This window comes from Macrotis lagotis, chromosome 1 (assembly GCF_037893015.1).
Source record: "Macrotis lagotis isolate mMagLag1 chromosome 1, bilby.v1.9.chrom.fasta, whole genome shotgun sequence".
Lineage (NCBI taxonomy): Eukaryota > Metazoa > Chordata > Mammalia > Peramelemorphia > Peramelidae > Macrotis > Macrotis lagotis.
In genome coordinates, this window is record NC_133658.1 from 707,230,855 (window position 1) to 707,245,547 (window position 14,693).

Consider the following 14,693-nt stretch of genomic DNA (forward strand, 5'->3'; position numbering starts at 1 on the left):
TTTTTTTGCAAGGCAATGGGGTTAAGCGGCTTGCCCAAGGCCACACAGCTAGGTAATTATTAAGTGTCTGAGGCTGGATTTGAACTCAGGTACTCCTGACAGGCCAGTGCTCTATCCACTGCGCCCCCTAGCTGCCCCAACACCAAGTTCCCCAATTACAAACTATCAATCAAAATACATAGCAATTTAGAATCAGAACACTTTTCCCAATGTTAATTAAGTATGCTATTCAGATTATTAAAATAGTAAACAAAAAAAAGCACCTCTAAATATCAAATGAAACAATCATATATTTAAAAAAAACCCAGCATCCTCTAAATAAACCCTGGGGCCTAAATCCTCTGGTCTAAAGTTCCTCTTGAGTATCCCAAGGCTTTTGGGAAGAGGGGGAAGGGTAGTGTCCCACCATTAACAACAGTTAGTGACTGGACAGGTATGTTGATCAGAGGGGTGAGATTTTCATTTCTACATAGAATCATTCTTAAACCTAATATTTATAAAATTGAGGGCTTCCCCTTTTTCTCAAAAGTGTTTTAGCTGACATATTTTATAGATCTTGGAATCTGTAAATTCTTTAAAACATGGGGAAAATTAAAATTTAAACAGGTAGAACAATTCAAAAGATTTTAAATATTCCAAATTTAGAAAAGTTTCCCAATAGATTAATGTTCACATTAATCCCAGATAAATTTGAGTAAATTGATACAGGATTTTAAAATGTAAACAAACTTTCAAAGTCTCAAAAACCTACACTGTACTCAATACTCCATGCTATTTTCTATGGATTTATATATTTAAATTACCCTATTTAATTGGAGCCTGATGACATAGCCATTGCTTATACTTCAGAAAACTATTAGGGAAAAATCATAATAATGGCATCCCAATCTGTGAACCCAATAATCACAAGATTGAAGACACAACAAGGTGAATGAAAACAAACAAACAAAAAACATAAATATGAATTCCTTTAATTGAAAAATATGGGCGAGAAAGGCAAAGTAATCTACTCTAGCAAAAATGAGTATGCTCTCAAATGGATATACCTAAAGTCATGTATTTCCTCTTTATAATTTCTATGTATAGAGGAGATTTACCTTGAAGCAAGTCCCAAATGAAGTAGTATAATACCAGTTATGCACCAAAGCGTCTCATCTCTAAATAAAAGGAATATGCTGAGGTGTTCTCTATTACAGTTGTTTCAATATCTGACTCAGATATATTTCAGGTGCTGAAAAAGCCAGTCAGGATTATACCTATATAGGGCAAAGCAGGTTGGGAATATTTTACCAATTATGGGAACTAATGCCATTAAAAAAAAAAATCAAGAAATTTGCTCCTATGGTCATATTAGCAAAGAAAAAACAAATTCTCAGGGAACAGATTCAATTCATTAAGAGTCCAAATCAGTTTTTATTTTTCCAACCAATGAAAATTTTAGTCAAAGATAATCTAGATTTTTAAACCTAATTCTAGTTTGATTGTACTTTATTGTTCAAATCAGATTTACATATATTGAACATCTTTAGTATTGGTTTTAGAAATTTTGCTTTGATTTCCTGGGATTCAACTAGAGAAATAGAAGTTGTAATGTTAAAAATTTTATCAAATAACAAGAAAATAGAAGACTCTCGAAGTTATCATAGAATTCTTTTTAACACCAAAGGGTTCAAAACACCTTTTGCAAAACAAAAACTTTGCTATACAAATGCTATCTTTACCATATAACATCTTTCAGAATTTTTCATCTAGATCAACAATCATAAATCATTAATGGCATATTAATAGCATGACCACATCGGAAACTCAGGATCAATTTCCCCTCCTTCCCAGAAAAAATCCCCAACCTCATTTTAAAAGCCTTTTTTAAAACAAAATACTGTGAAGTGGAAGTAGATAGAAAGCTGAATTTTTACAACTAAGAACTCAGATTTGATCTTCTAGTGGCCTACTTTTGACCTTTCTAGGTCTTAAATTGCCTAATTTGTAAATAAGGGGGCTAGAATAGGCACCGCCTTTCAGGCTCAAAATTAAGAGCCTAAGACTAAATTCCAGACAAATACAACTGAGTATTAAAATCTCTCTGCCGATCTGGTTTTGTTCCCAAATTATATAAATTTAATCCCTGACAGATCTAAAAGTGATTCTGCTACCACTGGAAACTGCATATAGAATTTGCATAGCACCATTTTCACACAAATAATAAAATCAAGAGTATTAAGCCACATTAGCTCTACAGTTATTGAGAACAATTTGTCAATCTAAGACATTTAATAACCACAATTTTCAATATGCTCTGCACATTTTAGAAAGGAATGATTTTATTTTTGGTAAAACTAAAGCAGAAAATATTTTATCATAAGTAGGTTCTAAATCTTAATGCTATTTTAAATCCCCCTACCCCTATGTACCTTCAAAAGAAATTGGGACTAAAACTTCAATCTATCATGCAAGATTGCCCAAGGAGCTGGTAACAATTATACAAGGATATTATCTGCTTTATTCTTATGTGAAAAAAGTTCAGTTATGAAGAAGAGAACCTCATTTTAACCCAATGCAGAATCCAAATTAATAAAACTGATGAGAGATACTGATTTACTTTCCAAGGTAAAATTTCTTAAAAATCTATTGAGTCCTATAACTAGCAAATTCCCCAAGTACATTTGCAATAAATAACTAAACCTCTATATTCAACCCTTATAAAATTCTATAGTACTTTTTAATGTGAGGTAAAACTGTATTAAATAACAATGCTCTAGCCACATTGCAAAAAAATTTTTTCCCCAAAGATCACAGATAATAAATAGAGTAACACCAGTTCGGGATTTCAATTAAAAAAAAAAGCCTCTTAGAAGCTCCTAAGGTAAAAGCAAATATATACAACTACACAATGAATCAAAGTGTATGCCCTACAGATATTGGATCATCAGTATCCCACACAAAATAATAGTTCATTAATAATGTATTTTTTCTTTAAACTTGTCAAAAATCTTTTTTTTAAATTTTGTTTTATTTTATTTGGGGGCAGGGGAATGGATGTAAAGTAACAACTTAATATTTCATTATTGCTCTGAACATGCACTGTGATTTAACACCACAAGAGAGTTGAGGAGAGAGTAAAACAAATTTTAATTTCCTTATTAAAGGAGGTTTAGAAATATACAACTTATTAAAGTCTATATTTAAAAGTCAATTCTGAAATTATAGTTTTAAAAATACACAACCTGATTACTTGATAATTTCACAAATTAACTATTAATGCAGTAAGTGGGAAAATAATTTTAATGTTTCAAATTAATGTTACCTGATGATCAGAATTCAGTCTGAATGGAGATTCTCTTGGGTGATATGCATCACTCATACCACTTCCTCTGCCTCCAGATACAGTTCGAGCACTTAAGGAAGAACTGGAGGGTTCAACAGTTATCCTTCTAGGGATTCTTGAAGGTTTGGATTCCATTCTTAGGGTTGTCTGTGAAATGCAAATTTTAATTAATTGCCTCTGGGGGAAAAAGATAATTCAAGCATACTTATCAAAAGGGTTAAAGCATCAATACCTAATCTGAGTAAAATTGCCATCAACTTAAAAAAAAACAGATTTAGAAATTAAAATCAATAAACTAGCTTTAAATGAGGAATAGAGATAAAAATAGTCCCCATATTAGAAGGCCTTTACTTACACATCCCCTATCTTGGAGAGTGAAATATGATCAATCTATATTGTTGCAACTTGAATACTCCATGACCAGAAGACTAGGTTTTCCTAAACTACGATACTGGGTGAGTCAAATCCTGCTAGCATCTGATGTCTGAGGCCAAATTTAAGAAAAAGACCTTTGCAAATCCCTCAATTTCACAAACCAGTCTGTAGCAGAAAGGATAAGACTATCTCAGTGTTTTCTGAATCTATAAATGAGTTATGTTACAAAACTAAGGTGGTTTTTTTGAACACAATGGTTTTCTAACACAAGTGAGATAAATGTATTCAATTCCTGGGCTCCATATTAACTCCATGTTATATTTCAATTTGTGATTTAGTATTTAATCTAAAGGAAATTCTAAGACTAATGAAGTTGCAGGAATGGTATTTGAATTTTCTGATCAAATGCTAATTTTAAAATGTTTATTTTAGTGGTAGCTATTTTATAAAAAGCCAACTGTTGTTTTGTTATCCTGAAGTAAATATAGGTCAAGAAACCACTTCAGCTTAAGCAGTAAGGGACCCTGAGGGAGAAAAAAACCAGACTGTGCCATCACCATCACTACCACCACTCCCTCAGAACCGGATGGATATAGCCCAGAATGCCCAAGTTCATGAGTTTTGGGATTAACAGTATCCACACTACCCCACCCACCCCTAAACCAGACCATAGGTCCTATTCTATGCTTCCACCCCAGCCCTCATTCCTATCATCCAGAAAAGTAACTTCCTGTTGAGAAGGCAACTTTTTTGGGGGTTTTGAAAGGCAATAGGGTTAAGTGACTTGCCCAAGGTAATTAGTAAATGTTGAAGTCCTCCTGATTCTAGGGTCAGTGCTCTATCTATGGCACCAACTAATTGCCAATCGTTACTCATACACAACAACCTTGCGGAAGGAATAAAAGGGACAAGGACAGACAAAAAGTTTCATGTACCCCAGCAAGTCAGGGAAGCTCCATCACTCTCTTTTATCAACTTTTCTCCTCAGAACTTGATGGGGACAGACTCAGACCCTGAATCCAACCAAGCACTTTGAGAATGACAATACTTTCAACCCAGTGACCTCAATCATCAATCATCTTAGTAAATAATTTTAGTGGAGATTTAACTTGATAAGGTTTCCTAAAGTTAACCATCTACTGAGGTCCTAAGGAGAAAAAAGTTCTTGTCAAAGTCTTTGGCATGGTCAAATGGCATATCAGAAACTGCTAAGATAGTACCAGTGTTAATAACATTACGGGAAAGCCATTTCCATGTGCTTTGCCACCGAACCCTAAGGACCATGGGACATTTCCATTTGAAAATGAGCTCTTTCAGAACAGACTGTCTCATTTTTCTATTTTTTATCACTAGTGTTTAGCAGTGTTTTCTCTGCACATGGTAACTTCTTAATGTTTTATTCATTCTTTCATTCTCAAATTATTATATATAGTTCTCTATTTAGTTGTTGATAATTCCTTTTAAAGAAGGAGATAAAATATAGAAATCTAGGTTCTGAAGTATGAAATAGTATTGTGACCCGTAGCATCGAATGGTGAGAAACGTAGAGTCAAAAGACCTGGGTTCAAATGTTAGTTCTGCCACTTGATTACCTGTATAACTTCAACAAATCACTTAATTCCTCATGCAAAAAAATATAAGAATTATAGACCTCTGAAGTCTTTTCTAGTCCTTGACCCAAAGTCACTTAGATTTAAATCAATTTTCTCTGCACTAGTTTATAACTATTTTATAAGTCAATGAAAATAGCAAAATCATTTACTGCCTCCAGAAGGTCCTTGTTACAATTCAATGTAGCATAAGGTCAGGTACCTAAGTGCATAATAAATTCTTTTGGATTTATTAATTGATGTGTAGAAAGTCACCTAACCACACTGGGCCTCAATTTCTTTTTCTAAATTCACTTCTAGCTTTAAATCTTAAGATTTCTAAATAGGAGCTCAAGAGAAGCAGCAGTACTTGTAAGAAGATAAGCAAAGGAGTCAACACAGATATTGCGGTAGAGACTCAATCTTTTATTTTGGTGAAGATACTTTACAGAGACCCACTGTTGCTGACCTCTGTAACCAGCCACACTGGGAGAAATGAGGTTTCTTTAACTGCCTTGCCTATATTTATCCACTCTACAAGTCTTCAGGTGCTACCTACCTTACAGCAAAAGTCTAATGATGCTGCTCCACCACCATTTTTGCTGAACTTCCTCCCTTTATACATCCCTTTCCCCTCAAGTCTCACAATTCTATTCTAAGTATGACTATAAATTAATGTACTTCTAATGAAAGATGGCATACATACATTAAAATATACAATATATAGTTGACGAAAGATAAACCTAGACACTATGGCACTAGCCACCACTATGCACTTGTGTTTTCTCTAGTACCTTATTTTAATAAGATGCCTTCAAAGTTTGTTGTTGCTCCTTGCAAATCCAGAGGCCTGACACATTTTATGTGCTTAAAATATACTTTTCAATTGGTTCCACTTGAGACTTGGTTGTAAGCAATTTCCCTCCATAACAATTTGTTTTGTCAAGTGCTCAACAAAGTTCAAAGTGTCCCCTATGGAAGCAACATGGCACAAAGGGAAAAGCAGTGGGCTTGAACTCAGAGGACCTAGGTTCAAATCTCACCTACTACCATGCAAACTTTGAGCAGGTCACTTAAATATCCTTGGATTTCAATTTCCTCAATTATAAAATGAAAGCATGGGTTTAGGTGGCATATTGGAAAGCAACTAGGTGCCACTGTGCTAGAATGCTTGGGTGGTTGTATAATCCTAGGTAAATCACTTAACCCTATTTGCTTCAATTTTCTTCAACTGTAAAATCAGGTGAAAAAGGCAACCACAAACCACTCTAGTATCTTTCACAAGAAAAGCCCAAATAGAGTCCTGAAGATCTGGATACAACACAGCTGTAGCAACAATAAAAAAGTACCTCCAAGCTCAAGATCTAAGATCCTTCTCAGGATGCTACATCCTAGCATGGAGATGATGGTAGGTCCTTTAGACTATGCTAAAGAAAAGCAAATTCTATGGTTCTAGACCGGCATCAATTATTATCCCAACAATAGACTACCTGCTTTCCAAAGTCTCAAGCTACTTAAGTATGTAAAGGCTCATTATCAGTGGGCTGTCCAATTAGCAATTAGTTCTTTGGCAAGCCTGGAAATCAAAAATCACTAATATAGCCCTCAGTCAGTCTCATATTGGATGCTTTTACCTATCAGTCACCCTCAATCTGCAGAGAAGGTTTATCCAGGTGTGGCAAACGTGCACGCTAGTTTCTTAGAACCAATGCTAAGAGTAGTATATGAAAGGTGGATGAACAACAGCCTTGGAAAGAACTCAGGCAAACCCTCACTCAAGCCAGAGATGCTAGTCCCTCTTTAAGCACCCACAAACCTCAAAGGACACAGGCATTCCTGTTGCTGAAAGTTTACACGATGGCTTTCCAAATATAATGGAAACCAGCAGTTTGGTACAACTTTTGAGGACTTGAGATGCCAAGTTATTAAGACAATCTGAAATATAGCTTCTTCTTTAAAATTCCCAATTTTTAAAAAAATAAAATAGTTGACTATACTTTGAACTTTATTCCTTGGTTATTTTCCATACTATCCTAAACTTAGATAAGCAATTCTTAATAAAATTAGATATAATTAATAATTTTGTCTTAAGTAATACTAGTTCAGGAAAACAGAAGTAGGCCAATAACTAACACCTATTTACTTAACAGATATCTTGCTCCTCATCTGTAAAATAAGAATAGTACTCCTCCTACCTATACATGACAGAATTGTCAGGGGAAAAGCATTTTGCAAAATGTAAAGCTTTACTTATTTGTTGAGCTGTTATTAGCAAGATAGTTAAGCAACTTGTCTAGGTTCATATTTTATGATCCAAATTTAAATCACAAAGATAAGTGTATTTGGACCAGCTCTGCTTCTATTACATGTACTATATATACACAACTTAACACTATGACTTCAAAAGCTTTAGTAATGATTTGAGAAAAGGTCTGATCTTGAAACTACTAAGCAGGCATGCTCAGGAGAGAAAATTAAATTGAAAAGGAAATGGGCCTGGGGGCAATTGTTTAAGCAAATCATAATTTTAGCTCCTCTTTTAAATGACTGTAATGTTCAACCTTAAGGCTTCCACGTGTTGTTGATTGTTCTTCATTAGTGGCTCAAAGAAAGGGTAATAATAAGGGGACAAGATGAGAAGTGAAAGTGGTCTTCAAAAGAACTTTTGAAAAAAGAAGACAATGAAAAACATTAAAGTAGCAAGCATTTTCCCAGGTCAGCAAGTTATATTAAAGGAGGTGCTAACCACACAAGTATAACAAGCACATTTCCTGCTTGGCAATCTGAAATACAAGCAAAAAATATTTAGACCCAAAGAATTCCTAGTAAGGAAATATAGCAAATATTAAATTCAACTTGATTAGCAATTTTACATTCTCAAAATGATGTAAGCTGCAGGTCTTAAATTCTTTTTGAAAGATGAAGATTACCAAGCAACAGTAATTATCTTAATATTATTCAATATAGTACTTTGAACACAAATATATACTCATTCCACCAAGACCAGGTAGATTTGGAAATAAGAAGAATTACCTAATAGGAAATCTGCTCAAACTGAAACTCAAGGAGAAAATGAAGAGGTAGAAACCTCAAGAGACAGCAAATTACAGGGTAGGCAATTATTTCTGGCAACTCCTTTTAGATGATTTGATTGAATTCTGACAATGTGCGTGTCACTTGAAAACTTATATAATGTGGTTGCATAAGTAGTAGGTCAAACTAGAGCACTTACTGGGTTAAATGAGTTTCCTTCTACTCACCAGGATTAAGTGTTTGAAATTCAATGCTCTCAAAATCTGCAACTCAGTCTTGAAATTCAGAATCAGAGCAAGGAGTTCCCATAGACAGTTAATGCTATAATTAGGATATATATAGTTCCTAAATATAGTCAGTAAGTTTTTGATATGATTATTTTCTTATTTTATTCCTGTAGAAAATAACATTGATGTTTATTTCATTTTTTTCAGATGTATAATAAAGTCTTCAAAATATCATATCTAGGGGCAGCTAGGTGGCACAGTGGATAGAGTACCAGCCCTGTAGTCAGGAGTACCTGAGTTCAAATCCGGCCTCAGACCTAGCTGTGTGGCCTTGGGCAAGCCACTTAACCCCACTGCTTTGCAAAAACTATATATATATATATATATATATATATATATATATATATGAAGTAATTAATCAGATAAATATATTCAAATTTGAGGAAAAAACATTTTAAATACAATTCCACTATTCTTCATCATTACAGATAATTAAAAATAAACTAATATGACCTCAGACACTTAATAATTGCCTAGCTGTGTGACCCTGGGCAAGTCACTTAACCCCACTGCTTTAAGTAAAATTTTTTTAAACTGTCAGCATCTCCAATAGACAAGGTTGATGCTTACTTCATTTTTCAGACGAGTACCTGATTGAAAGGAAAATAGCACAATAGGAGTTTTTCATCAACTATTAATTTTATTTTTATGAGGGTAAAACAATTAGACAACTTTAATACAAAGAAGACACCAAAGACATGACAATTAGCCCACTAATACGATAGGGAACTTTATAATGGGGCAGAGTCAATTGAGAGCTAGTCCTTAAAAATATGATGCAATATTCTAGGTCTGGATCCAAAGCAAAGGCTTGGTGAGCCTACTTCCAGGCATGCATAATATAATTCACCCATTTCAGAACACTGAAGCAGGTATCCTCTATTCTCAGTTTATTGCATGTCAAAAAAACCTCATATATTGACTACTGAGCTGGAAGTGCACATGCAATACAAAAGGTTCCAGACAGTATATCCATCTCTCCCCTGTCAGATAAGAGGGGACAAGGACTACCTCCTTCTCTAGAAACACAAGAACAGCTTGAACCTAGAAGTGAATTACTCTGAAGTAAACTGAAAGGAAACAACCAGAGGATACCTGACTGAATGCTCTGAAATGGAAGGGACCCTTCCTTACATATGCAGAGAAGCAGACTCATCAAGCCATGCTCAACCTAACCTCTAAGGACTAGGCTCTCCTCACTAACCAGTCTCCTATTACATTATATTTATTTTAAAATCTCTGAAAACATAATTAAGGTAAAGTCCAAGGAGTATAGTTATTACTGAACTCCAAATTAAATTCGGCTATTCACTGAGGGTCTACTATGCTCAAGACACTAATATGGTCTGAAGTTAAATAAAGTAAAACCTTAAATGTTATTTGTAGTGTAAATATTTCTATAATAAGCAAAAACAAATTAAACTTGGGAGATCTAAATGAGCACAGAAAGTAACATTCTCAGAAGTATCATAACTTAAAGGTTAGGAGGACTGTTGAACTGATAATACTCATGAACCTCAGAAGTCCAAGATTCACAGTAGAATCTTAAACAACAAGACAACAAATGAAGAAAGAAAATTAGTTCAAAATGAAGTAATGGGTAAAGGAAGAATTTAAGCAAGAAGGAACGACAGTAAGTGTTTTAAATAGGGACTATAAATTAACATCAAATAAGTCAATTCTCAAAAGTTTTCACTGAAATTCTAAATAAAATACTAGAGAATTAATTCATATCTGAAACAAATTTTAACAATGCTTATTGTTTTAAACTGTTAATATTCGGAAAAGAAAAGAGAGAAAAAAGAGGAGAGGGAAGAGGATAGAGAACAGAACTTTTTAAAGTGAATAGAATGCTGGGCCAAATTCAGATCTGAGTTCAAATTAGACCTTGGATCTTTAGTTGTGTCAAGTTACAACTTCTGTTTCCCTTAATCTACTGAAGAAAAAAAAGGCAAGCCACTTCAGTATCTCTGCTGAGAAAACTCCATGGACAATATGTACACAGGGTCACAGTCATACACTAGAAAAAGACCTAATAACAATAGACTCTTTCAGCAATCCTCTTCAAAATGTTTTAAGTGAATAAAAAAAAAATAAAGGAAATATTTATATTGAAAGTCACCAACAATAATTTTACAAGTTCACAGACTCCAGATTAAGAATTCCTATCTTAAAACAATGCCTAAATTGAGGCTGAAACTGAAGTTTCTAGGTAAAAAATATTACATATATATATATATTATATTATATAGATTATACAAATTTCTATATCTGCCTACCCCTTGCTTTCCTGTTTTGGAGTGACTACCAATTAATTTTAAGGCTGAAAAAAGAAGTATCTATGGTAATGCCACCCCCCCAATCTCCAGTCATTTCTCATACCAATAAATCTAAAAACTATAAACTATTTCCACAAGTTATTGCAAATGACTTGATCAGAAGATTCAAGTTTTCCTTCTGATTATAATATGTTTTATATATATCATATATGGAAGATATTCTATAAGTAATCCTTAGACAAAATATCACAAAAGAACATTTGTGTGATAGCATCAAATAAAATTACAGATTAATTTTAAGTTAGAATCAAATCTATTAGTTTGAATACAAAAATAACATAAAACTATGAATTACCTGCATTACCTGGCATAAAGTAAGTACTTCAAGGGGCACCTGGGCATATCAGTGGATAGAACCTCTTGCCTAGTGTCAAAGAGTTCACAGCCTGCCTCAGACACTTACTTGCTCTGGAGACTGAGCAAGTCATTTACTCCTATTTGTTTCAGTTTCCTCATCAGTAAAATGAGTTGAAAAATGAAATGACAAACATCTTTCTGCCCCTCCCCACAAAAGAGTGAGGATCATGGAGAGTCAGACAGGACTTAAAGAACTAAACAACACTTATAGATAATTGTTTATACTCTACTTGAAGCCTTTGAAAATTAAATCTATATAACCCATTCTGCTCCAGAAATTTAAAACCTCAGAGACAAGTGTGAAATGCTATCAGCTGTTTCTACTGAAAGACAGTAACTGACATAAATGGCTATTTTTTCAGTGACCCATTGTCAGGCTCGCCTCAAGATAGGTCATGAAAACCCACCCCTACCTTCTAAAGCACTGGACTTCTCTTTACTTCCCAAGATACCTAAAGCTCTCACATTACCTCAAGCTGCCCTAAATTCCCCATAGAAGCTCTTGGTTCAGGCCTCAAGCTCCTAAATTAATTCTAGCCCAAGGGAAAATTCATAGGACATAAATAAAGGAGAGCCAAGAGTATGAAATCTAACTCTTCCACTTACTACCTATTTGACCTTGAACATACTGCTTAACTTCTGGGTCTGTAAAATGAGAAAGTTGAACTAAATGCTACTTCAAAATCTCTTCAAGTGTTCAAACTGAAGATCCTTTTTCTCTCAGTGTCTTCTATTTGTACTTTGTGTCTAACCTTTTAGCTAGGAATGTAGTCATCTCTATTCCATAAACATTTAACCACAAAATATCCTAAAATCTTTTTTTGTAACTACCTTAAAGATTCAAGAGTAGGACATGGTGATCTTTTGTCAGTTCGAGTCAGAGGATCTGGTGTCAAACGACAATTCTACCAGTCTTAGGTATGTGATTAGCTTCTCTTTGGATTTAGGTTTCTTCATTAATAAAATGGGGGGTTGGGGGTAAATGACCTCTAAGCTCTCTTCAATTCTAAATCCTAAAAGCTATTTAAATTAACTGACAATGAATTTCTAAAGCTCCTTCCCAAATTAGGATGACCTCTGATTTGGTCTGGAAGTATGAATTCTCAGGTTAGAGGACAAGAGGAAGTTGCAATCCTCCATGTCTAGACTTCAAGGGGGTCTGCCCTGGGCACACCTTAAGCCTTAAACATGTAGGTTCTACTATTGTTGAAATGGTTAAGATCTCTTGATTAGAAATACAAATCTGTCTTCAAATACTATTAAAGGAAGTCCCCCCCCCACTAGATAATTCCATTTCAAGGAAACAGGATCTTGCCCCTTTATTGGTAGCAAAGTAGAACAGTGTATAAAGTATTGGGAAGAACTGAATCAAAATCTGATCTCAAACACTAGGTATCATTTTATCTCAACTGTAAAATGAGGATAATTGTACCTACTTCTCAAGGGTCTTAGTTTGACACGAAATAGACACTATTATGTTGCTGTTTGTCCTAATTGTTTTTATTGTTTTTGTAAGGCAATTCAGTTAAGTGACTGGTGCCCAAGGTCACATAGCTAGGGTCAGTGCTCTATACACTGTGCCACCTAGATGCCCTCCTTGTCCTTTATTTTCTTTTTTAAATTTTTATTTAAGGCAATGGAATCGAATGATTTGCCCAAGGTCACACAGCTAGGCAATTATTGTGAGGCCACATTCGAACTCAGGTCCTCTGGATTCCATGGCCAGGGCTCTATTGATACACTGCTCCACCTAGCTGCCCCTGTCCTTTATTTTCAAAGATCATGACATCAGGGAAGTGATGATACCAGGACAAGCATGTGAATTAGATTTTGAGTGAGGGGGTGCTGTGTTGTCACCAGCCTCATTTTCTTCTCCAGAGCCATCGGAGTCCAATGTCAAGATATGAATAAGGACAACTGGAGAGCAGGGTTTAGCGACTTACCCAAGGTCACATAGCTAGAAAATGTAAAGTGTCTGATGCTGGATTTAAACTTCAGACCTCCTGACTTCAGGGCCCAGTGTTTTAATCACTGTACCACCTAGTGCCCCCTAGGTACTATATAAATGCATTGTTCCCCTTTGCTATAGCAAAGAGGAAAAGGTAACTACAGCAACTTCTGAGTGACCTCTAATGGCCCTTCCTGTTTAGAGTGACTAGGATGTTATCTATGGGTGTTTTGTTCTGATGTACAGTCTGTACAGTCAAAACTTACACAACTAGATAACCAAACAACCAATATAGAAATGGCCCCACCCATGTTTACAGTTAGTTTCTATTCCCTAGATACTTCTAATGCTCCCTATTCACTAAAATCATGGCAATTTCCCCATAACTTCTAAAGGGTAAGAATCCCATGACAGATTTCCTTCAAAAAGATGGAATCAAAAGGACAAGGATTATTATTTGAGTCCTGTCACCTTATTTTCATTAGGCGAAATCATGTTTTAACTATCTTGGGCATTTGATGATTAAATTGCACACTAATAATTTGAAGAGTTTAATAAGAATCTCAAAATACTTCAATGCTTATAACCATTTTTTCATCAATAAACAATTAAAGGTTTTTAACTCAGTTTCAGGGAAAAAATTAAATGAATCCAGTTAAGAAAATACTGGTAATCCAGATTACATTATTTTCTGTTAGCTTCTCTTTTGGTCAAATAAATACCTGAAAGTAACCAAATTTAGCAAAAACTAAATTGTTATTTTTCCTTCAAAGAGGCTTAACCATCAGAGATGTGATGCCATAACATGCAAGTGAATTGGATTTAAGGGAGGGCTGTGCAAGGTCAGCCTCACTTTCTCCTCTGGAGTCATTTAGGTTCAGTGGCCAGATATGGATCAGGAGATGCAATGGGAGACCTTGGTCATTTTAAATGAAGATCTTTAACAGGCATTCCCTTAGATTCTTTAATCTTTGAATGGGCTGTTAAACTAAGGGAAAAAAAATCTTCCTGGGTTGGGAAGATCAAAACAGAAACAACTGCTCTTTACATTCACTCTGAGCCAATGTGGCCAAAGAATGATCAAGTTGGGCTTGGCCTGGAACCTATATGAGAACCATAGTAATTTGGGGCCAGTAAACTCCAATTAGTGTCCTGAGGTTTCAGCAATCAAAATTTACATTCCTGGGGGAAGGAGAGAGAAAAGACGGAAGGAAGGGCAGCAGTGGGGCAGCTCCTATTACTCACAAAGATTATTGTTTGTCCATTCTGAAGAGGACAATGACACACGTATAAGTCATATCATATAATTATGCCCACAGAGTAAAATGCAAATTTATTTATTATATATTTTTTAAGCAAAGTGGTACAGTGCCGATCTGGAATCAGAGGACCTGGTTCACATCCTTGCTCTGCCAAGATTTTACTTATGTAACCTTCTGT

General features: G+C 34.9%; 1 protein-coding gene across 4 annotated transcripts in view; it reads right to left on the bottom strand.

Annotated features, from left to right (window-relative positions):
* Positions 1-14,693, bottom strand: part of MARCHF7 (membrane associated ring-CH-type finger 7) — a 48,829-nt gene that overhangs the window by 30,744 nt on the left and 3,392 nt on the right. For 3 of the 4 annotated variants that reach the window (XM_074215882.1, XM_074215880.1, XM_074215879.1), the window contains exon 2: positions 3,305-3,472. The exons of the other annotated variant lie outside the window; for it this stretch is intronic. In XM_074215882.1, coding sequence (XP_074071983.1) covers positions 3,305-3,460 — 156 coding nt within the window. In that variant the 5' untranslated portion in view covers positions 3,461-3,472. The remainder of the gene's footprint in view (positions 1-3,304; positions 3,473-14,693) is intronic. 4 annotated transcript variants of the gene reach the window in all.